The sequence below is a fragment of the Equus asinus genome, chromosome 2 (assembly GCF_041296235.1).
Source record: "Equus asinus isolate D_3611 breed Donkey chromosome 2, EquAss-T2T_v2, whole genome shotgun sequence".
Classification (NCBI taxonomy): Eukaryota; Metazoa; Chordata; class Mammalia; order Perissodactyla; family Equidae; genus Equus; species Equus asinus.
Genome location: NC_091791.1, coordinates 100,560,801 through 100,583,009, shown reverse-complemented (window position 1 = coordinate 100,583,009; position 22,209 = coordinate 100,560,801). Strand labels below are relative to the sequence as shown.

The following is a 22,209-nucleotide window of genomic DNA, read 5'->3' as shown; positions in this document are numbered from 1 at the left end:
GGGTCCTTTTCTCCCTCAAACTGGCCCTGTTGGAGTATTCACACCCATTCTACCAAGGGCACCAAGAACATTTATTCACGGAGGCCGCCATCTGCGTGGCACAGGGAGGTGGAGAGTCCAGGGAGCAGTGAAGGTGCAGCTGAGGGCGGGCGGGGAGTGGGAGAGCCCAGCAGTGGGGGGCTGGCAGCTCAGTTGCCTCTGAGGAGGGCCTGGGTCCACCCCCAGCCCCAGCCCTGCCTGCTTTTCTCAGGATGTGACCACCAAGACCCCAGCGGCAGGCTTCCTGCGGCCAGAACCTGGGGGACACTTGCTTTGTCTCCAACTCCTCCTTCTCCACTCTCAGGCAGGCCCCCTGGAGGAGGGGAAGGCAGGGTGGAGACGCCCCAGGGCCAGGATGCCAAGGAGGGTGCTGCTTGCCTCGCTCCTGTGTTCCCAGCTCGGCAGCACCAGCTGCTTCTGCGGAGCCTGCAGTAAGAAAGCCGAGAGCAGAGGATCACAGCCTCACTCTTCTTTCCTTACACCCCAGCATGCCCTCCTGCCACTCATGCGCCTTCTGCCCTATGCACGGCTCTTTCCCAGCTCCAAGAGGGCAAATAAAGACAATAAGAGCAAAGGTAATGACCTGGAAAGACCCAGTTCCTCCACCTGCCAGCTGTGTGGCCTTGAAGAACCTGAACCTCTCTGAGCCTTAATTTCCTCATCTGCTAAAAAGAGAGGTAATTGCACCTGGTAGAGGGGTAGATGCAAGAGGCCTGGGAAAGGGCTTGGCGCCTTCCACAGAGGGGAAAAGGAAATGTTAGCTGATGGATGGAAGGAAGAAGAGAGGGAAGGAAGGAAGGACAGAGGGGAGGGAGGGAGGGAAGCAGATTCTCGCCTGAGTCGATCAATTGAATAGCACCAGGCCTGTCATCTCCACTTTCATAAATGAGGAAATTGAGGCTCAGTCTCTGGGGCGAAGAGACCCTCCAAGTCCCTCACGCAGTAAGCAAAGCAGGAAAGCCAAGCGCGCACCCAGGTCACCTTCCTTCCGGATGCTCCTTCCTGCCCAGAGCGCCTGCTGCATATTCCTGTGTCTGTCCATGTGCATGTGGTCCGGCTCTGAGTGCCTCCCCCACCAACCCCAGCGTGCCCACTGCACTCCAGGCAGGAGGGGTGGAAGCTCCGCTCTTCACTTCTTGAGGCTTTCATTTTGCCTCTTTGCTGGTGGCATCTGATTTTCAGAGCTGGGCCCCCACTGGACAACCTGCCCATCGTCCCTCACTGCCAAGCCAAGCCCACACTCACCTGTGTCTCCCCTGCCCTGGGAGCTTAAGGTTCTGGGGGTCTGAGGGTGGTGTGCTCAGGACGGAGGGCAGTCCTCTCGTTTTCAGGCACCTGCAGAGAGAGGAGGCCGCTGGGAGGGTGGTGCCTCAGGCTGCGCAGGTGTGTCTGGTGGAGCTAGAGCAACCTGGGCAAGTCAGGAGCGGGCAATGGTGTGTGGCGGGCGCCACCTCGTGGTCACTGTGCAGATCGCACGCCGCGGAGCAGGGCCGCCCTCCATGCACGTGTCGTTCCCCTACGTCAGGTTAGCCACTGTCCAGGGTGCTGGGGCCCCGCGAGGACTACACGGAGTCCTCGCCCCCCTAGAGCCACGGGAAGGAGTTCAAGGGAAACGCACAGTAACAACGAGAGTTGTAAACGCACACAAGAGGCTGACGACCCAGCCCGGGGGGACTCGGGCTGTGCCTAACCAACTTCTGAAAGATGAGTGGTAGCGCGCCAGGTGAGAGGCAGCGTGGCAAGCTCCCTGAACTCAGGCAGGCGCACAGGTGAGGGAGGGGGAGGCGCAGGGGAGGCCGGAAGGGGATCAGTAGGTGGAGTGCGGTCGGGGCGCATCAGCCCTGCCTTGGCTTCGAGGCTTAGATTTGATCCTAAAGATCATCTGTGGTCCTCATCTGTGGTCCTGGGGAAACTCTGTCTCACCCCCGTCCTCTGGGAAGCCACCTCATCTTCCAGATAAACCACCCAGAGGCCAGGGGACACGGGGACGGCCTGATGGTGGCGTGGTGGAATTATACTACTGGAAGCCGAGTACGGCTGAAGGGTATACAGCAGAGGGGAGGTGTGAACTTCGAATAAATTATAAAGATCAAAACAGAACCCAGAGGGAGCTTCTACATATGGGAATTGGTAACATTTTTTAGTTTATTTCTTTAGTACTGAATGCATGTGGTTTCTAATTGTGGTGTCTAAAATAGTTTAAGTTCTGACTTGAAATGCAGAACGAAAATAACTGCGCTGCTAAAAAAAGAAAGTTTATTAGGAGTGTAATAACACGGAACACTGCTTAGGGTAGAGAGAGAAAGCACAGGACACCAGATCGGGTGTGTAATGTCATCTCAGCTGTGTAAGAAAAAGCTATGCGGACTTAAAGAGCAGACACTGAAAAGATATACACCAAAATGTTACCAGTGCTTGAATTAGGGTGATGGAATTTCTATTTTTCTCTCCTTCCAGATTTTCTTTAATGAGCTTCTATTCTTTTTATAATTAAAAAAATAATTTAAAGAGAGTGAATTTAAAAGGCTTATTAGTTACGTACTTGAAATTGGTTTATAGTGGATATTACTTAAAATTACCTTGAAAATTCCTGGTATGGTTTTAAAACTACGGAGCCAAAGGGAAGGCAATCATGGGCAGACCTGTGTCTCAGGGGCCACAGATACAGGCTGGGTCCTCGCCCTCGTCATGAGGGGAAGGTACAGGGGGCAAGAAGGACCCTCGGCATCTGCCATCGTCTAATGCCGATAAACACCTCCAATAATGATTCGTGGGGAGGAAGGCCTGCCTAGGTCACAGAAAGCTTCTAGAACAGTGTTTCTCAAGTTGGGTTTTTGGACTGATGCTCCTCTAGATGCTGAAAGTAGTGGATGTCACAGAACTCAGCTTCTGTGCCAGAACCACCTGGGCGCTTGGCCCCAGGCGGAGCCCCAGGCCCTGCTGAAGCAGACTTTCTGAGCAGGCACCTGGGAAGCTGCATTTTCACAGGGTCTCCAGGTGGCTCTTACGGAGACTGAAGCTGAGCACTGCACTGTGATTCTTAACCGAGGCTGTATATTAGGTTCACCTGGGGAGCTTTAAGTGAAACCCTAATATACAGGCCCTATGCCACAGACCAATTAACTCGAGGCTTTGGGGGCGGAGGCCTGGGGCTAGAAGGCTTTTAAAGCCCCCAGGTGGTTCGAGTGTGCATGGAAGGGCTGGAAACCGCTGGTCTCGGGCAGTGGTTCATAGACGTGTGAATCACATGGGGGGCTTTGAGAACAGAGGGCTGGGCCCCACCCCCTGAGCTGTAGATGCAGCGGGTCTGTGTGGGGCTCAAGAATGTGTGTTTCTAACAAGGTCCCAGGTGATGCTGATGCTGTTGGGGACCACACTTTGGGACTCTAGACCACAGCCTTCAACCCCCAGCAGGCACAGCCTCTGGATAAAAGAGCGGGATGATGCAGGCCTTGTCCCCAACCCTCAGCTCCGACTCCCAGGCCCCAGCCCAGCTGACGTGGGCAGGGTCCGGGGAGGGCAGCCGCAGCTGCCGTCGTGCAGGGGGACGAGCCGAGGACTCACCTCCCAGTAGATTGCATCATCAAAGCAGCTCTGGTCGGGGGCTTGGCCCCAGAATGGAAGTTTCAAAATGAGGCCTAAAGAAAGTGGGAGGTCACCAGAGGTCAGGAACTCCTTCCTCTGCCAACCCAGCCCTTTCCCTCCGCTGGGAACATCCCCTCATCCCACAGTCACGGGGTGGAGATGGGGTTCCCGAGAGCTCTGGGCTGGCCTCTGCTGTGCCCCCACCTTCTCTGGACCAGCCACCTCCACTCACCCACGATGATGCCGCCCACCAGGGCCATGGCCAGGGAGATGAAGAGGCCGGCAGCCTGGAGCTTGGCCTGCATGCTGGAGTCCAATTTTGACCTCAAACCAAAGGCCTGGATAAGCCTGGGGTGGAGACAGGGGCAGGTCAGGACCCAAGACAGAGGCCAATTAGCCATTGCTGCCACCCCACAAATGTGAATGGGCACCAAGGCTCAGTAAATCCTGGTCCTCACACTTCCCATCTGCAAAATGGGGGCGCCAGACAGATCAAATGGTCTCTACGACTCTTGTGGAAGGAGGGAGGCCCATGAAACAGTGATCCAGACTGAGGAAGGAAGGGGGTGGAGACATAACCTTGGACCCCAGAGGAACAGCAGGAAGGACTGGAGAAGGAAGGAGGGAGCCCCACCTGCACGCTCTCATACATACCCTTCCTCTCCATACACGGCACTGTTGGCAAAGGCTGCCGTCACGGCACCGGTGATGCCGCCTATGATGCCGGGAATGCCATGCAGGTTGTGAATGCCGCATGTGTCCTGGATCCGCAGCTGGGACTCCAGGAATGGCTGGAGAGGGGAGTGGGGTGCTGCTCAGCCCAGGGCCTGTGGCAGCGGCCCCACGAGGCCAGGATTCTGGAGGCCCCAAATACACAGACCCAGGATTTTCCAGCCCCATCCCCCTCCCGAGGGACCCCTAGGAATACAGACACCCAGCACTCTCCAGCCCCCAGCCCCTCACCCGGGGCTCTCACCTTCAGGTACACAAAACCCAGGGTGGAGATGATGCCGCTGCTGAAGCCGACAATGAGGGAGCCGTAAGGCATGAGCATCATCTCGGCCGCAGTGCCCACGGCCACCCCTCCTGCGAGCGTGGCGTTCTGGATGTGCACCTGGGCAGGGCGGGCAGAGCAAGCGGGAATTCAGTCCTCCCCTATAGCGTGGGCCTGGAGGAGCTGACGCCCTGGGAGCCAGGGGTGGCTCGAGTGCACTCAGCAAGCCAGGAGCCTGCAGAAGCTCCAGCCAGGGCCCGGGCTTGGGACGGCCGCCCCTGTGTGCTCTGCACATGTGCACCCACACCAGGAGTTGGCATCCTCCGTGCACACAAATCAGTGTACTTGTGTCCGTGCCAGTGAGCCCTGACTGTGTGTCTGCACGTTCCCTTTATATCCGGGAGCCACACATACCTGTGTGCCTGGGTTCGCGTGTCTGACATTCTCTACATGCATGGATGCCGACGTCACGCACCTGTGGGGACTGTGTATATGTCCACACCCGTGTCAGAGGCTGTGGGCTTGCAGGATGCCAGCTGACTGGCTCTGGGGGTCTGCGCTCGTCAGGCGCTTGTCAGGCACTCCACGGGGAGCCCAGGAGGTAAGGACAGGTCCCTTCCCGTGTTTGCAGGTGAGGAGATTGAGGGGCAGGGAGGTTAAATGACTTGTGGAAGAGCACACAGCCAGTGAGAGGCAGAAAGAGGTCTGGATCCAGGTCTGCGGGGAGCCACAGCCCTGACCTGGACCCTGTCCCACGTCCCTCCCTGCGTGTGGGTGTCAGATGCACACAGATGTGCCCATGTCAGTGTGTCTGGTTCTCCTCCCCCGGGTGCCTGAGCCCCACCTCCCTGCTCAATGACTGTCCACTGCCTCCAGGGCTCCCGGCAGTGTCTCAGCACAGATGCTGTCAACACCTCGGGCTCTGGGGGGAGAACGAGGAGGAGCAGCCAGGTGGTCCAGAGCCGCGGGCATAGCAGAGCCTCCAGGAAGCTGGCTCCGGGCTCTGCCTAAATTGGCTATGCAGTCTGGACAGACCACTTCTCCCCAAGCCTCAGTTTCTTCATCCACAAGATGGGTGCGACAGTCCTCATGCTGCCCACCTCACAGAGCTGTTGGCAGGGCCTGGTGCTCAGCGCCCCTCCCCGCAAGACTCCCCACTGCTCCCCCACTACTCACCATGTCCAGCTTGCCCTTCTTGTGCAGGGCGCTGGACAGTGCCACCGAGGTGAGCACACTGGCGGCCAAGGAGCAGTAGGTGTTGATGGCAGCGCGGTGCTGGGCGTCCCCGTGGCTGGACACAGCTGAGTTGAAGCTGGGCCAGTATATCCACAGGAAAAGGGTGCCTGGCCGGACCAGATAGGGCCAGTGGACCCGGGACAAGAGGCATCAGTTAGAGGGCCCTACAGAGCTCAGAGCCATCCTGTCCCTTAGCGCCACAGATGGCAGATGACTCCCACGCCAGCTGTTTCCCACTCCGGAGCTTTATGCATCTGGAGGCTCTTCCCAGAAGGCCGTCCCTGCCTTACTCCCCACCTAGCTCTCCGGGAAGTCCACCCTGAGCCTGTAACCGGGCTCCATGCACCCCCTGCTCCCACAGCACCATGGGACAATCTTTTTCTTCACTATAGGGGGACCATCCAGAGGCATTGGCATCTCTCCCATGACACTGAGGAGCTCCTTGAAGGCAGGGCTGGGATTTAAGAGACCAGAGTGGGTGGTTGACATGTGTTCTCTGGAATAAGTGGACAGAGGAAGCGCCTTGCCCTAGCCCAGGGATGGAGGGACGGTTCCTGGTTACCACTGTGTCTGCCCTGGGGCATCCTATGGAAAACACAGGGTGAGTGACCCACTTCTTCCAGCCCCACGGGGAAAGGGGACAAGGATCCCAAAAGTATCTACAGGCAACCTCCCTCTGCCCTCTCCACAAAGGGAACTGGCAGCCACACACCAGACCACATGGGGATCAGCTGTGATCATGGCAGCCTGGACTCCTCATGGCATCCCTCAGCCATTATGGTGGTCCTCAGCCATCATGGCAGCCCTCAGCCATCATGGTGGTCCTCACCCATCATGGTGGTCCTTACCCATCATGGCAGCCCTCAGCCATGATGGTGGCCATCAGCCATCATGGTGGTCCTCAGCCATGATGGCGGCCCTCAGCCATCATGGCAGCCCTCAGTCATGATGGCGGCCATCAGCCATCACGGTGGTCCTCATCCATCATGGCAGCCCTCACCCATCATGGCAGCCCTCAGACATCATGGTGGCCCTCAATCATTATGGCAGCTCTCACCAATCATGGCAAAGAGGTCCGAGTGATACACAGGGCTCTGCGGCTGCTTGCTATGGTGTAGGTTGGGTCGGTAGAGGATCCAGCTCACTGTGAGCCCAAAGTAAGCGCCGAATGTGTGGATGGTCATGGAGCCCCCTGCATCCTTCACCTGGGGTACAAGGGGCCTGTCAGGCTCTGACACCTTCTCTCCCTCCCCCACACACAGACAGAGGCCCAGCTGTGTCTGACTCTGTGAGCCGCAGGATGGAGCCCAGGGCCCCCGCAGAGCAATCTACTGGGGAGGAGAGAAAGTGGGGGTCCCTGAACCCAGGCTGTAAGCCTGTCAACCAAATGCCAGGACATCTCCATCAGCGAGTGCGATTGGGTCCCGATGGCAAATGCCAGGCTTGGTGAGGGACTTGCTCAGCTGGAAGAGGTGAAGCCCAGCTGGAACCCAGGGCAACCTCCTATCTAGTTTGTCAGCCACTAGCTCCCACTTTGTCTTAATTCCTCGGGACTCCCTCCTTCCCTCTGGGCCTGCCCCTCTCCACATTTCCTTCTAGACAACCACTCCTGGCCCGCCACCACCCCATCCAGGCTGCGTGACCCATCTCCCCTGCCTCCTGTCACACTCCTTGCCCTCCAACCTCCCACCTAACCTCCCACCGTCCACCCCATCCCCAGCCTCCTCTTGCCTGCCTCCCAAAGTCAGAGCAGGCAGAGTTGGTCCCCTCCCCATCTGTCCCTTCCTGCCCTACCCACCTCCATGCCTCTGGACTTCTTTAGGTCAAGTTCTTCATTTACAAAATGGGGAGATGGCCAGGACTCAGCAGGGCTGTCTCGAGGATTAAGCTAGACACCTTGTGTAAACACTCTACGGCTGCTGGACTGATTGAGCCTTCCTCCCCTGCCCCCACCTGCCCTCCCTCAGCCTCCTCTTCCTCCCCGCTCAGAACCAATCTCAGAGGAAATGCCAGTCAGAATCATAGGCTCGCTCCTTCATTTTGGATGGGAAAACCCAACCAGAGAGGTAAATGTGTCATCAAAGGTCATAGAGCCAGTTGTGGAGTTGCTGACAGAGCTGGGTTTCCTGACCCCCAGCCTGGTGGGTGCCTCTCCTAGCTGTGTGACCTTGGGTGAGCCCCTTAACCTCTCTGAGCCCCAGCTTTCTCATCTGTAAAATGGGGTAATAATTGTGCCCATCTCAGAGATGAGGGTTAAATGGGATATCCCATGTGAAGCAGTCAGAGCAGGGGCCAGCCGAAGACAAGGGCTCCTGACATGTCGCCAGTGACTGTCATGTTTAAACTTGGCTAAAGAGAGGCGGAAGGGCTGTCACGCACTAGAAGACTTTCTGGAGCAGATCATGGAGGGTTCTCAACGGCCTGAGGAGCCTTCCCTGCTCTCCACTCACCCAAGATGCTACCATCAGCCTACGCCAGCTCACACCCACCGGCCCCAGCGCCTGCCCCTCGCCCCGCCCAGCTCCTTCCTCCCCCTCGCCTCGCACCCCAGCCAGTCTCTGAGGCTTGTCCAGAGTCTCCTGAATCACCCACTGTCTTCTCTTCGTGCTCGCCCAGTCCCGGTCCCAGCCTCTTTCCTGGGCTCCCTGCCTCCAATCGTTCTCACCGCAGCCAAAGTGACATTTCCATGGCGTGTGTCCGACCATGCCACTCCACTGACTGACACCTTCTGTGCTCCCCACTGCCCTCAGGATAACGTGAGACCACGCCCGACACAGCCCCAGGAGTCTTGATGGCCGGTGCTCCTCCCCCACCCTCCCTACCCCTCCAAGCCCCCCTCTCAGCACAGCCCGCCCCCCAGCCAGCCCCAAGCTCCTGAGACCTCTCACTGAGGCTCTCGCCCAGGCCTCTGCCCTGCTGTTCCCTCTGCCTCGAATGCCCTTGCTCACTCCTCCGCCTGGTTATCTCCCACCTGACTTCGAGCGTTGATACCTCTTCCTCCAAGAAGCCCCCTGACCTGGTTCGGGCGCCCTCCTCTAGGCCACCTCGCCCTTGAGCTCACTCCTGATCATACTGTGTGGTCACTGCCTGTTGACTTGCTGGCTCCCTCACTAGACTGCGAGCTCCTTGGGGTCTAAGGGTGAGTCCTGCTCACCTCTGTAACCCAGCGCCTGCAGCGTTGCCCGACACGGAGTCAGACTCCAAAATTCAGGCACTTGACAAATATTTACGGAGCGCTTATTAGGCACTGACCTAGGTGCTGGGGATAGAGATGGTCCAGGCAGACAAGGTTTCCTGCCCTTATTAGATAAGGAAAAATGCTGTGAAGAAAATAAACCAAGGCCGTGTGAGAGACAGTGACCGGCAGGGTGTAAGGAGAGAGCAACACTGGGTAGGGGAACCTGGGAGGGCCTCTCTGAAGAGGCAGCATTCCAGCTGAGACCTCAATAGTGAAAAGGCCTGAGGGACGAGAATTCCCGCAAAGCGAACAGCAAGTGCAAAGGCCCTGAGGTGGGGCCGAGCTTGGTGTGTTTGAGGAGCCAACAGCAGGGTATGATCACAGCACAGAAAGATCGGGAGAGAGTAGACGAAAAGCTTGGCGAGAAAGGCTGGGGCCAGAACATGTAGGGCCTTGTAACAAGTGTAGGTTCTATTCTAAGTGAAATAAAAAAAAAAAAATCCACTGGAGGGTTTTAATCAAGGGAATGGTCTTATATGCATGAATAACAGACCACCATGGCTGCTGGTGGCCATTGACCTGAGAAGGTGCCTGGGGTAGGGATGAAGGGGGGACAATGAGCCAGGAGGAGATACAGTGGCTTGGACTAGTCTGGTGGCTAAAAAAATGACAAAAGGAATAACTGAATGTAGGGTGGCCTAAATAAAGCCCTGGGGAGAGGTTCCAGGCAGAATCCAAATGTAGAGGAGTTGGGGGCTCAGAAATGGGTGGAGTCCCTGAACGACCCCCTCCCCTGCTAAGGTACCAAAGAGGTTTCTGAGCTAGACTCAAAGGTGCCCCTTACCTAGGCCACTGAACTGGCTAACCCCAAGGGGCATCATTTCTGCCATAGTCCATGTGAATGGCACCACTGTGCAGTGCACGATCTGTGCAGCTGTACATGGCAACCTTGGGATCCTTCCTTACAGATGTACCCCCTCAATACACTGGGTACTTTTCTTGGCAGGGCAATCTGGGAATGTGGTGTATGTGCAGGACATCCCGCGCTTTCATCTGATGTGCAGGAAAGAGAAAGGAGGAGAAAGCCAACATCTGAGGAACCGCTGCTCTGCCCAGGTGCTGAGTGCTTTGCTAGGTGGCCTATGATCCCTGCCCAATATATGTCATCACTCCCACTTTAGAGATGAGGAAACTGAGGCTCAGGAGGTCCAGTGACTTGCCACGGTTGAATTGAATCCAGCTGGCGTGTCTCCCCAGCCCTCTCTATCTCTGTCCCCCCGTGTCCCCTCCAGCACTATGCCCATCCTGAGCCCTGCTCACCTCCAGCAGGCTGAGGAGAATGAACTCGTTCCCCGAGAAGAGGGTCACTTGGAAAAGTGTCATGATGAGCAGCTGGATAGGGCTGACCTTGCCCAGCAAGGCCCCAAAGGCCACACAGACGGAGCCCACGCAGAAGTCGGCGTTGATGAGGCTGTGGGGAGACAGGGCGGGCAGAGGAGGGGCTGAGGCAATGGCAGGAAGGGGCGCTCCAAGCCCTGGCTTTGAATCTGGGCTCGGTCATCTGTGGGTCTGGGCTTGTGGCTTAACCTCTCTGAGCCTCACTTTCATCCTCTGTGATAAAGGGCGCGTAACATCTTAGAGCTGCTCTAAGAATTAAAAGAAAGAATAGGTGCAGTGTCCACACAGCAGTGGCGCCTACTAAAGGCCACACCCTTCTTTGCAGCTCCCACCCCAGGCCCCCTCTCCTTACGGGCAGTTGGTGCTCAAGGCACCCAAGGGGTCTGGCTGCTGTTGTTGAACACACCCCATATTTGGGGCCTTGCCCTGGTCCTCCATCTTCTGCCTACCCTCCCAGAACCTCCCCTCACTGCCTCCTCTTCCAGGCAGCCTTCTTAGATTCCTCCAGCCAGATGTGGTGTCTGCCTCCAGACCCTTAGCTCTCCCTCTACAGACACCCCTCCTGCTGGCATCCTGGGCCTTGCTAGAGTTTGAGCTATTGTGACCTCCTCTTCCTGGGACAGAGGGTCTGTGTCCAGGGAAGAGAGAGAGGCCTTCCTGTAGGAGATGGGGAACTGGGGGCTGGGTGGAAGGAGGGGCAGGAAAGCCAACGGAGAGAATGGAGGCAGAGGAGCACACAGGCCCTCCTTAAGTCTGGACTCTGAAAGCCCAGCCAGGTAGCAGAGGGAGGATGGGGAGGCAGACAGCCAGGTGGACATTCTGTGGATGAAGCAGCCCCTGGTTCCATCTACATGCCCACTTTGCCTAACCCAGGCCTCCTTGTGCCCTGCCAGCAGCAAAGTAGTCCTGGATCCCAGGGCAGACCTCAGTGTGGCTCTCCGAGTCAAGAGAGTTGTTCATCGGGGAAGGTTTAGGGCCAGTAGGGGCAGTCACATGCAGAGGAGCCCCTCCCCCATGTGCAGGGCTCTGTGTGTGTGTGTGTGTGTGTGTGTGTGTGTGTGTGTGTGTGTGTGTGTGAATCATGAGCTGAGAAGTGAGAAGCGAGCTGATTGTAGGGCCAGGATATGGAATGGGGACAGGGCACTGCTCTGTTAGGGTCCCTCCCAAGACAGAGGATGGTCACTGGAATGTCCGCTTCCCTATGGGCCTCATTCACTGAGGTGTGCCCAGAGCCTAGTGCAGGGCCTGGCTGATGAATGATGTTGGTTGTCAAGGGCCAGGCCCTGAGATGCCTGCTGGGCGCTGCACATGCCCTCCTGTACCACACCTGGACCCTATGGGACAGGCGCTGTTATTAGCTACATCCCATGGGTGGAAAATGGAGGCTCAGAGGCTGAGTTCTTTGCCTGAGGTCCCAAGGCTGCAGCCAGCAGACCCACCTGACAGAGGCGACCATTAGCAAGGAGTGAGAGAGCCAAGAGCTCACCCCTTGGGCCATCAGCACCTGGGAGATGGAGATCTGGACGCCACAGCCCAGGAGGGCCCCAGGAGGCTCGGGCAGGGCCTGCAGGGGGCACCACCCTGGAGTGGCAGGTGCCACCTGGAGGACTCCTCAGCAGGGACAGGATGGAAGCCGGGAGGAGGGTCCCCAAAGTCATGTCTGGGGACAACACGCTCATCTCAGCCCTGAGCACCAGACGGAAATCAGCTCCAGCTCAGTGGCTAAAAATCAAACCCCTGAAAGCCAATTTGCCCAAACTCGGTTTGTCAAGTGACCAGCTTGCTAAGTAACTGTTTCACCGAAAACCTAACTCACAAAGTTCACAATGATCCCCTTTGAAGATTTTTAAACGTTGTGTACCTTTGATTTTCATTTAGCCATGGAGCTATCTTGCCACAGCAGCCAAACAAAAACATTATGGATATTGTCATGCTCTGGGTATATGGCCTTGGGAATGAGAATTTCCTGTGTATTTTGCACCGCAGGGTGATACACATGTCAAGGATTTTAGATATAAAAAGACTGATTTATTTGTTCCAACGCATTTTCCATCTGGTCAACTCTCTCCTGCTTCTCTTAATTCATGGATTCATTAACTGGCTTGAGTGCATTAATATTTTGCAAATATTTGGCATATGTTTTACATTTCAGACGCCTGGCCTATGACACCTGACTGGTGCCCTATATGTGACAGCAAGGATTTACGCTTTAAATGTGGTTTTATACCAATTTGCCTCTAAACTCTTTCTCTGGACTTGGTTTTCGAGCGGGCTAATGAATGTTCATTTTCACACACCAAGGACAACTTTCTCAAATTAAAAAAATTTTTTCTTTAGCCTAAATTGTCATATGTCTACAGAAATTGAAGACAGCCTAAACTGGACTTACAGAAGAACCTCCAATAAACCAAAACTTGACTAAACTGGGAAAAATTCTCCCAAAGGCTGTCGATTCTGTCCTGTGCAACACGAATTGGTGTAGGTTTCCTAAGTTGCCATGGCCTAGACTGTTTGATAAATGAGCCATTCAGTGAGGTGGCTGCTTGGCAGGTTGGTTTGAGCAAGTTGGCTTTGGGCAAACTGATTTTATAAGCTGGTGGTGGTGTTGGGGGAGGCACACACTGAGGGTGAGACCCCCTCAGCCAGAGGGAGGGGCTGGGTTTCCTGAGGGAGAGGCCGCTGGTGTTCACTGGACCAAAGGGTTATCACGGAGAAAAGTGATGAGAAGGATGGAGGTGAGAAGAGAGCGGGAGAGGGTGCCCCCTTGGAGGCTGAGGCACGGAAGGGCTTCATCCCGAAGGCTCCGCACCCACACCTGCCTCACATCTCTGTCCCGTGCCTGCGCCCCGGGTGGGGACACTGGCCAGGCGGGGAGAGGCACCTCCCTTGACTGGATTCCCCCATTCGATGTTCCCTCCAGACCAACTCCTGAGGCTGGCTGGGGCAGCCGCGCTGTCTCCGGGTCCCCCACCCCAGGTCCCGGGGACTACGGTCTCTCAGGGCCATTTTGATGTGCCAGGGTGGAGGCCCGGCCGGCCCCTGGAGGGAAGTCCGGCCTCGCATCCCTGCAGCCTCGTCTGAGAGGGAGGGAGACCCTCCCTCCTTCAGTACCTGGACACCATCAGAACTTCTACCCTGCAGACTGGCTGATCGGGAAGCAGTGTCTGTGTGTGTGTCTGTGTGCGGTGTTTGCCGCAGGCCCCAAGCAGACAGGTTGGAGGACTAGGAGCCGGCTCACAGTCCCAAGCCCCTGGACCCGCCCCCTCACCCGCCGGGCCCCGCCTGGTGCGCCCCGCCCCGGGTCCCCGCCCCCAGGCCCCGCCCCCTCATCCGCCAGGCCCCGCCCAGCTTGCCCCGCCCCCGGGTCTCCGCCCCAGGCCCCGCCCCCTCACCGCAGGGCCCCGCCCAGTGCACCCCGCCCTCTCATCATCCAGGCCCCGCCCAGAGCGCTCCGCCCCCCCCCCCCCCCCAGGTCCCGCCCCATCACCCGCCAGGCCGCGCCCGGCTCAGAGTGCCATGCCCCTCCACTCCACCAAAGGTCGGTCCCCTCAGCCGTAGGGCCCGGTCCAGTGACCCCCGCTCCCCAGGTTCCCGACCCGGGCCCCGCCCCCTCTCGCTCCGGGTCCCGCCCAGTGCGCCCCGCCCCTCACCCGCGGGGCCCGGCCCCCGCCCGCGCCGCGCTCACTTCTCCACTCCTATGAGAATGTAGCCTTCCCTGTAGCAGTGCAACCAGCCCTGCAGGAGCAGCGCCCACTGGATGCCGAAGGCTGCCAGCAGGAAGTTGAAGCCCACGCCGCTGTAGCCGTAGCGCTGCAGGAAGGTCATGAGGAAGCCGAAGCCCACGAAGATCATCACGTGCACATCCTGGAAGCCTGCAGGGAGAGCGCAGCGGAGGGTCTCGGCGGTCTGGCGAAGGCCCACCATAGCCCTGGGTCTGGGCCAGCGCGGCCCGGAGCAGCGCCTGTGTCTTCCCTGCCACTGGGCGGGCCCAGGCAGCCTCCCCAAGCCCCGTCCCCCCATCTGCGCATCTGGATCCTGGTAATGAATGGCTCCGCTGCCGGTGGAGCAGCCTCTACCCCCGTCTTGTCATAAGAGCCTCTAGAAGGGGCTGAGCTGGGGGCCCCCAGATGAGCCCCTACTGTAGACCACTTACACCACTGGGTTATAATGCCGAGAAATGCCTGAGCGCTCCCCCTCAGGAGATGACAGCTCTCACTCTCCACCCTCACCTGGGGTGGAGGTGGGCAGCTGGGCACTTGAAATGGAGGCTGGCCTGTAGATTACACCCAGAGTCTAGGGTCTGGAGCTCCGACCCTCTGGGCCTTACCCCCACAACTCTATTCCTTTACAATGGAGAGGTCAGTCTCATCTGGCCCGGGAGTCCCCTGACTGGCCAGGCACATCAGATCATCACCTGCAGGAAGGTCTCCACATTGCACCCCCACTCGCAGCAAGTACACTTTCCAGTATCACTGAGACCTGAATCCGTACCTCAGTTCCTCTATCTGCTGGGCAGGTAACTCTGAAAAGTAACTGAACATCCTTGGGTCCTATACCACCTTCTTCCACGACTCTTCATTGCAAGTGTTGCAGAGATTAGATGCAGATGAGTATGTAAAGCACCTACCCAGTATCCATCCTATAAGAGGTGCTCGAAATGGGCGTTTCATTATTTATTGTTACTTTATTATTATTTGTTGTTACTCAGGCATAGTCTAATTCTGAGTTCTGACCCAGCTCTTCTACCAACTCACAGTGTGGCCCTGATGAGCCACTTCCCCTCTCAGAGCCTCAGTTTTCTCGATAAAACTAAAGGGATGGATTAGCATGATCTTAACTGTCCTCCCAGTGCTAACACTGCATGGTTCTCAATTCCCAGAAAGTGACAGAAGGCAAAGAGCTTTGAGAAGCAAAGACAGTACACAGTTACCAAAGTAGGAGACACTGAAAGGAATTGCAGGTGTCACAGGACACAAGGGCAAGATCGAAGGGCTCCCACTGGCCAACTCAGGGACAATTTGAGCACCAAAATAATTATGTCCTATAATGAATTAAAACCACTAAAAAATAGGAACTCAGAATAGGTAAATAAATAGATGAGACAGTAGTGAGGGCTCCTGTTTACAACACGACGCTTAAGGCCCGACTTTTAGTTGTGGAATGAGTACTCAAATTAGAGAATCACCATTTTCACAGTAAAGATCCCATCAGTGGATGCTAAATCCAGCAGAAAATTTTGATGAAGAGCAGGACATTTGCATTGTCTTAAGGAATCTCCGCATACACTGCTTTTCTCCTCCCTCCCTGGATTCCTGAAAAATATCAACGGCATAAAAGACAAAGGCTGCAGAAATGTTCTGGGTTAAAAGAGCCTGAGGAGACAGACCAGCTAATCCCATACCTACTTCTAGCCTGGGTCCTTGGCTGGGGGGGGGGGGTGGGAGGAGCACTATGAAGGTCGTTATTGGGCCACTCGACAAAATTAGATAGAAACAGTCTATTTGTTCACTTTGGTGTTCCCCAGGACTACCTGAGTGCCCGGGGAGCCTCAATCAATATGGTGAATGAATGATCGATTACTGGGACCTCAGTAGCACCCAGGGATGCTGGCTGAGCACCAGGCAAGGAGGCCCAGGTGAGCTGGATTTCATGGTCAGGTGAGGCTGCAGCCCCTCTCCAGCCTAATGGCTCCTACCCACAGGGTGGATAGGCCCTGGTGCGCACTGCAGCCTGGCCACAGGTCTGGGGGCAGTGATGCTCATGCTACAGCGGCCCTGGCCTCGCCCGCTCTCATCTGTGCCCCTGCAGGCTTCTCTGAGGGCCAGGCCACAGCCACCTGGAGGAGGCTTAGTGGGGCTGGCACCCTACAGGGTCAGGGGGTGTACAAGCCAATGCAGAGAGCTGTGGGTCTCACCCCAGCATGGTGCTCTGACCTTCTGTCTGGAGGAGACCTGTGTGACACACAAACAAACAGCGGCTCGGCCCAGGTGTCATAACGTGAAACAGCTCAGTTCACATATTATCGTGTTTCCTGGTTTATCACGCTTTCAACTGCTGTAGGGGAAAAGAAGCTAGCGGATGTGAAGCACCAGACACGGTATTATGGTTATTCTTGGGAAGAAGTGACGAGTGACAGACTGGAGGAGAGGTGTAAAAGATAGGCAGGCGACATATTCAGACTACAATCCCAGAAGCAGGGAGGGGAGCTGGCAGGATGGCAAGGCTGTTGAGAAACACAGAGAAGTAGGAAGAGTTGCCAGGATGGGAGGGAGGTGCGGGTGTGGTGCTGGCCAGGGGGGTTTGAGATGACCACGGGGCGAGGGGTGGTGGTGAAGGCTGGCAGGGCAGTGTGGGAGCAATGGGGCCTGGCGGGGTGGGTTGCAGCTGGCCTCTGAGATGGGGCAGGCCCGAAGTTCGAGCTGTGAGTCAGAATGTGGGCACCATGAGTGGGAGACAGCAGCAGAGAATGGCCTGCCTTGGAGCAAGCAGACCAGACAGGGAAGGCGTTGGCAGGGAGGGAGGTGGGAGGAACCCCTAGGAAAAAGCAGCAGGTGGTGGCCTTTCAAAGAGAGGGGTGTCCACTGGGGAGGAACCATGCAGGTAGGGGTGGAGCTGAAGAGGACTGTGGCGGGGTGGGGGTATTTGCAGTGTCAGGGCTGGCTTCCTCCCTGCCCTCCCCCATCTCACCAGTTCGGTCCTGCTCCCTGCCTCCAAGGGTGCCTCATCCCTCTGCTGGGCCCTCTCTGGGGGTGTCTCTTCCTTCTCCCCCTCCTTCAGGCACGCAGACGCTGGCATCCCTCCCCATGGGCACCTCCCCATTCATCCTCTCGCTCCCTTTCTCCTTATCTCCCAAACTGGTCCTAATTTAGAACCCAACGTACCAGTTTATTAATTTACGTTTCATAGTTTGGTGCTACCTACAACACTTTTAATAGTAATGGTTTGAAGGTCCAGACTGCATGGCCTTCAGCAAGGACAGAACCTCCCTGATCTGTAGTTTTTCTATGAAATGGGGGATTGTCACAGTGCTCAGAGAGTGCTCGCCCCAGATGTTTGTGGTGGCAGCCAACGTCCTGGGCTTAGGCCTGGCTCTGGGCAATTGCTCAATCACATTAGCCACGGTTTCTCTTTTTCTCTTCCAAGGCTGACCAGGTGCTTTGCACTGGGTTGGTGACAGGCTGAGGGCCAGTGGAAGCTGCTGAGACGCTTCCCCACTCCCTGCTCTCTCTCTGGCCTGAGATGACTCAAGAATCTGCTCTCTCAACCTGGGGGTTCCAGGGGTGTAGCTGGCACACTGGCTTGCAGCCATGAGACTGCCACAAGGGGGCACCAGTACACAGCTGTTCTCACTCCCCCTTCTCCACCGCCACCCCCATCCCCTCCTAGCTCGCTCCTCTACCCAGGATGGGTCCCCGCTGGAGCTGAGTTTCTGACATCTGAGGACAAAGTTTCCCAGCCTATGGGCCACAGCACTCCCTCCCCTTCACTGTGTCCGCACAGAAAGAGGGGTCCTGCAGTGGCCTGCATACGGCCCCTTCCCAGCCTCTAGTGGCCAGTCCAGTCTGAACTATTCTTTGAGGCCTGCTGGCCAGTCCCTCAGTTCCCCAAGGCTCTGCGTGCCCCGCTCCCATGCCTCAGAGCCGACCGCAGAACCACACCATCACCGCAAAATCTGGGCAGATGGCCAGGGAGTGGCAATGCCATGGGGGTTGGGAAAGCCAGCGGGCTATGGCGTGGGAGGGCTTGGCCTGTCCCCGCCTGTGCCATTGACTGGCTGAAAGTGTCACGCAAACCTCTAACCTCCACTTCCTGCACCAGAAAATGGAAATGAATAGATGCCCTGCCCCACAGGGCATGCAGAAAGCACTGTGTAAGCGGGGCCAGCACAAAGGGACTCAAATGCGATAATAGTTCCAACTGATATTCAAGGAGACATTCCTTGGCCACGTCTCTAAAGGGCTGCTGAGCCTCCACTTAAATACCTTCAGCGACGGGGTGCTCACTCCCCGCTGAGGAAGCCTGATACCAGTGTTTATTGCCCTCTCACTTCATGCCACGAGATGTGCCCTACCAGTCGCCTGCCACCTTCAGCCTTCCTGGAGATCCTGTGCATTAAATGACATCCCCACTTTACAGATGGGCATGCTGAGGCCCAGCGTGGTGAGGGAGACGGCTCACTCTGTTTGGTGATGGACCCAGATCGGTTTAATTCCAAAGTCAACCGCCCAGTTACCCTGCCCTCCGCTTGTTGGGAAAGCTCCTGCTTTATGAAGCGGAGCCGAAGCCAAGGCTCAGGTCTCCAGGGCCGCAGGGCGAGCCTTGGCTTCATGAAACAGCCCTTCAGGTGTGTAAACCACGGCCTCCCCTGCCCTGGGTCATCTCCTGGAATGTGTCCCGCTCCTTCTCGACCATGTCATCCTAGGAAGCTTGAGGAGCTGTGGCTCTGACGGCTCCTCCTTGGGCCAGCCTCCTCCAGACACTGCTGGTGGCCACTCAGGCCCCGGAGCAGCAGCCCATGAGGAAGCTTCGTGTTCAGGAGCTAGGCCTCCCAGGGCACTGTCTGAGCGGGTCCAGCTCTGCCTGCTAGCTGCCAAGGGGCCCATGCCCAGGGAGCTGTCCTCAGGCCCTCCGGAGCCAGCTGGAGCTGGACTCCTCTGGAAACCAGAGATGCCCAGTGGGTTCCACTCATCCCCCGGGCAGGAATGAGGCCCACACAGGTGTTGATGGCCTGCAGCCAAGAACCCAGAAAGTACCACAAGGGCCAGCCCTCACCCCACCCCCTGGGAATTGCCTTGCTGCCCAGGAACCCAGGCGTGGGCCCCACCTGGGCCATGTGCCCCCTACTCCCAACCACGGCCACCGTGATCTAGTGGGCCTCAAAAGGGCAGGTTAGGGCAAGAGGAGAGGGGAGACTAGAGGGAGGAGAGTGGTCCAGGAGTGAGGGCTCAGAGCTCTCCGGGGCTCCTACACTGGCTCTCTGCTTTCCTAGTTGAGTGACCTTGGCAAGATACTGTCCCTCTGTGGCCTTGGTTCCCTCATCTGTAGAATGGGAGTCCTAACCATGCCTTCCTCATGGGGCGGTGGTGATGATTAAGGCAGAGAGCATGCACTCGGGGCGAGTGGTGGCCACTGCTTCCTGTTCTTGCCAAGGAATCCTGAGGCCCAGCCTCTCTCCCTCCCCTCCACTCCTCTCTGCCACTTCCTGCTCAGATGCCCAAGAGCCCAGCCCTCACAGGAAACGGCAGGAGGAACTCAAGGCCCTCCTTGATGGCAGGGGCTGTCACCCCCTCTCAGCAACCCCTCTCCTACGCCTTTCACAAGCCCTACCCTTGGGCCCCACGGAGCCCCGCAGCCCACCTCCCAGCATGCTCTTTCGGGGGCTCCCCGCTGTCCTGCTTCTCCCCTCCTCACCACCCCACTGCTTTCCAGGAAGGATCACAGAGCCCCTCTGCCCAGAGCACTTGACCCCACTGAGGCCGGGTGTGTGGGGGCACACCTCTCTGCTCTCAATGAGTCTGGGAGCCCCTTGGGGCCAGAGACCCAGGATATTCAACTTGTTTGTCCAAAGTGGCCATAAGCCCTGGTTTGCTGGGACAGTCATGGCTCTGCCTGTGTCCTAGCACAGCTCTCCCACCCCTCACGCTCAAAAGTGTCATTTGGTTGATAAATTATATGTCACCCTATAGATCAGTGATTGTTGAGTGAATAAATGAAGGTGGAGCATGAAAGGTGAGTGTGGAGGGAGTGGATTGGAGCCAGGGAGACATGAGGACTGCACCCCTCACTGGTGAGGTTCTGTAACCCCTCTTATAGGGTCTTGTGGCCTCCCACTGCCCAGACATGTCGAGGACCTCATGCTTTACTGGGGGGCTGGCTCTACAGCCAGGAGATAAACGAGAGCCGGAGGGAGGAGCGGAACAGACAGAGGAGGGTGTCCAGCTTGCCTGCCTCAGTCTCCCACCAAGGAGCATAAAGGTGGCAACGTGAAGGGTAGATTTGGAGTCTAAATTCCAAGGCCACAGCTGTTACGATCTCTTAAAACATGGCCCTGAGTAGAGCCCAGTAAAGGTTGTGGTCTCACCAGCACAGGGCACACCCCTCTTCTGTCACCTCCCTTCCCCTAGGCTCCATATTTCTATTAATCCGGCCTGTGACTGTGCTAGCTTTTTCGCAGCCACTTAATATGGCTGGCTCCCACTAAGCCTGTAACCCCACTTCTTTTCTCATGCAGGCTCACATCCTGAATGTGTGCAGTTATTTATTTGGCTCTAAGTAAAATGCTATTTCTGGAGGTAAAGAATCCCATTACTGAGGGTATACAAGCCATGGAGGGAACACCAGTTTGGTATAGGCTGTTGGAGGTGAGCATTAGGGTCCCGTCCAGAACTAATGGTCCACGGCTACATGAGCACCAAGAGTTAGAATGACTGTCATTGGCTGCTAGTAGATGGTGTGGAAAACCAGAAAGCACAAGGGCGTGGGAAGAGTCCTGGGCTAGGGGTCCCAGGGGTGGGCCAATCCAAGTGACCTTGGGCCAGTTCTCCCCACTCCTGAGTCCTGGGCATCTGTTTCCTGAACATCGGGTTTCAGGGAGGTTGACATTTGCCTAAGGCCACCCCACTGTGGCCATGATAGAAGTGAGGTCCGGTGATTCCACGGCCACAGTACTGCCGGTACCAGCTAATTCAGGGGGGTTTTGTGTCCCTCTCTGAGCCAAAAGAGGGTAGGGCCGTGGTCCCACCCACCTCTCCCTGCAGCAGGGCTGGTGGCCAACGACCTGTCTCTGCAGCCCTTGACATCGGACCTACCCCCTTACAAGCATAGTTGGACAAGCGACCAGGGTCATCCTCTGGTTGGTGACCGAGATGGGACTGGGGTCTTATGAGGACATCAAGGAGGGCTCTCTCACGGGGAGGTGGGGGCCTCTGAGGGCGCCTGGACGGAGCTGACCCCGGTTGAGTTTTCCCCATCACTTTTTCAGGGAAAAAGGAGCTAGCGCACACCCGGCCGCATCTCCAGCGCGATCTCCGGAGGCTGGCAGGCGCCCCTCGCGGGGAGCCTGGTGGGCGGGGCAGGGGGCTGCGGGCAGCATCGCCTCCTCATGCGCCCCTCCCGGCCAGCCAGTTGTTCCCGAGCAGCAGGCTGCGGAGGTGCGGACAGGCGGGGCCCTGGGACAGGTGGGGACCGGCTGGGCTACACCTCAGGTGGGCCCACAGCGTGGCAGGACTTACTCGGGTAGCGATAGTAGAATTCGTTTTCCAGGTCGCTGGAGATGTTACCGGCCAGCTTTTCGTCCATCCAGTGGGCGTCGGCATCGGGGTCGTAGCGCACGAAGATGCAGAAGAGGACCACCAGGGCCACCTCCAGGAGCAGGCAGGTGACCGGCAGCCGCCAGCGCAGATTGGTGTTCCAGACCATGGTGCAGGGGGCGCCTGGCGGGGCAGGCAGCGGGCAGTTCAGCCGCTCTGAGGCGGGAGAGGCTTAAAAGACCCGGGCAGGGGCGGGGCGGGGCGGGGCGGGGTGGCCGCGTCGGGCTGGGCAACAGCTGACCCGGTGTCGCCCGCGCGCACGCCCAACCGGCGAGGGGACCCGAGGCCCGGGGCTCGCCCGCCACCCGAGGGCCCCGCAGTCCCCCGCGGTGGGGCGGGGGGCCAGCGGCAGGGGCAGGGGCCGAGAGGGCGGTGGGCAGGGGTCCAGGCGCCGTTGACCTCGGTGGATCCCATCCATCCGGGGCGGCACTGCCTTTCCCCTTTGGGGACAGAGAAAGCAAAAGCCGGAT

General features: G+C 57.5%; 1 protein-coding gene across 2 annotated transcripts; it reads right to left on the bottom strand.

Annotated features, from left to right (window-relative positions):
* Positions 1-47: 47 nt before the first annotated feature.
* RHCG (Rh family C glycoprotein) lies at positions 48-21,917 on the bottom strand. Of its 2 annotated transcripts, XM_044761458.2 has the most exons (12): positions 21,662-21,800; positions 15,616-15,742; positions 14,116-14,302; positions 10,353-10,503; positions 6,912-7,059; positions 5,795-5,961; positions 4,601-4,738; positions 4,279-4,415; positions 3,857-3,972; positions 3,604-3,677; positions 1,285-1,374; positions 48-465 (listed from the first exon to the last, which is right to left on the bottom strand). In XM_044761458.2, exons 3-11 carry the CDS (start codon positions 14,280-14,282, stop codon positions 1,309-1,311), a joined length of 1,164 nt encoding a protein of 387 aa, XP_044617393.1. In that variant the 5' UTR covers positions 14,283-14,302; positions 15,616-15,742; positions 21,662-21,800; the 3' UTR covers positions 48-465; positions 1,285-1,308. The 2 variants fall into 2 exon arrangements, with proteins under 2 accessions (XP_044617393.1, XP_014698050.2); XM_014842564.3 differs by lacking the exon at positions 15,616-15,742 and having other exon boundaries at positions 21,662-21,917.
* Positions 21,918-22,209: the final 292 nt, after the last annotated feature.

Coding starts and splice junctions, on each gene's coding strand:
- RHCG (XM_014842564.3), bottom strand. CDS start 21,848: ATGGTCTGGAACACCAATCTGCGCTGGCGGCTGCCGGTCACCTGCCTG. Junction 7,060..10,352: donor TTCTCCTCAGCCTGCTGGAG/GTGAGCAGGGCT, acceptor CTTGTACCCCAG/GTGAAGGATGCAGGGGGCTC. Junction 3,973..4,278: donor GCCGTGTATGGAGAGGAAGG/GTATGTATGAGA, acceptor TCTCCACCCCAG/GCTTATCCAGGCCTTTGGTT.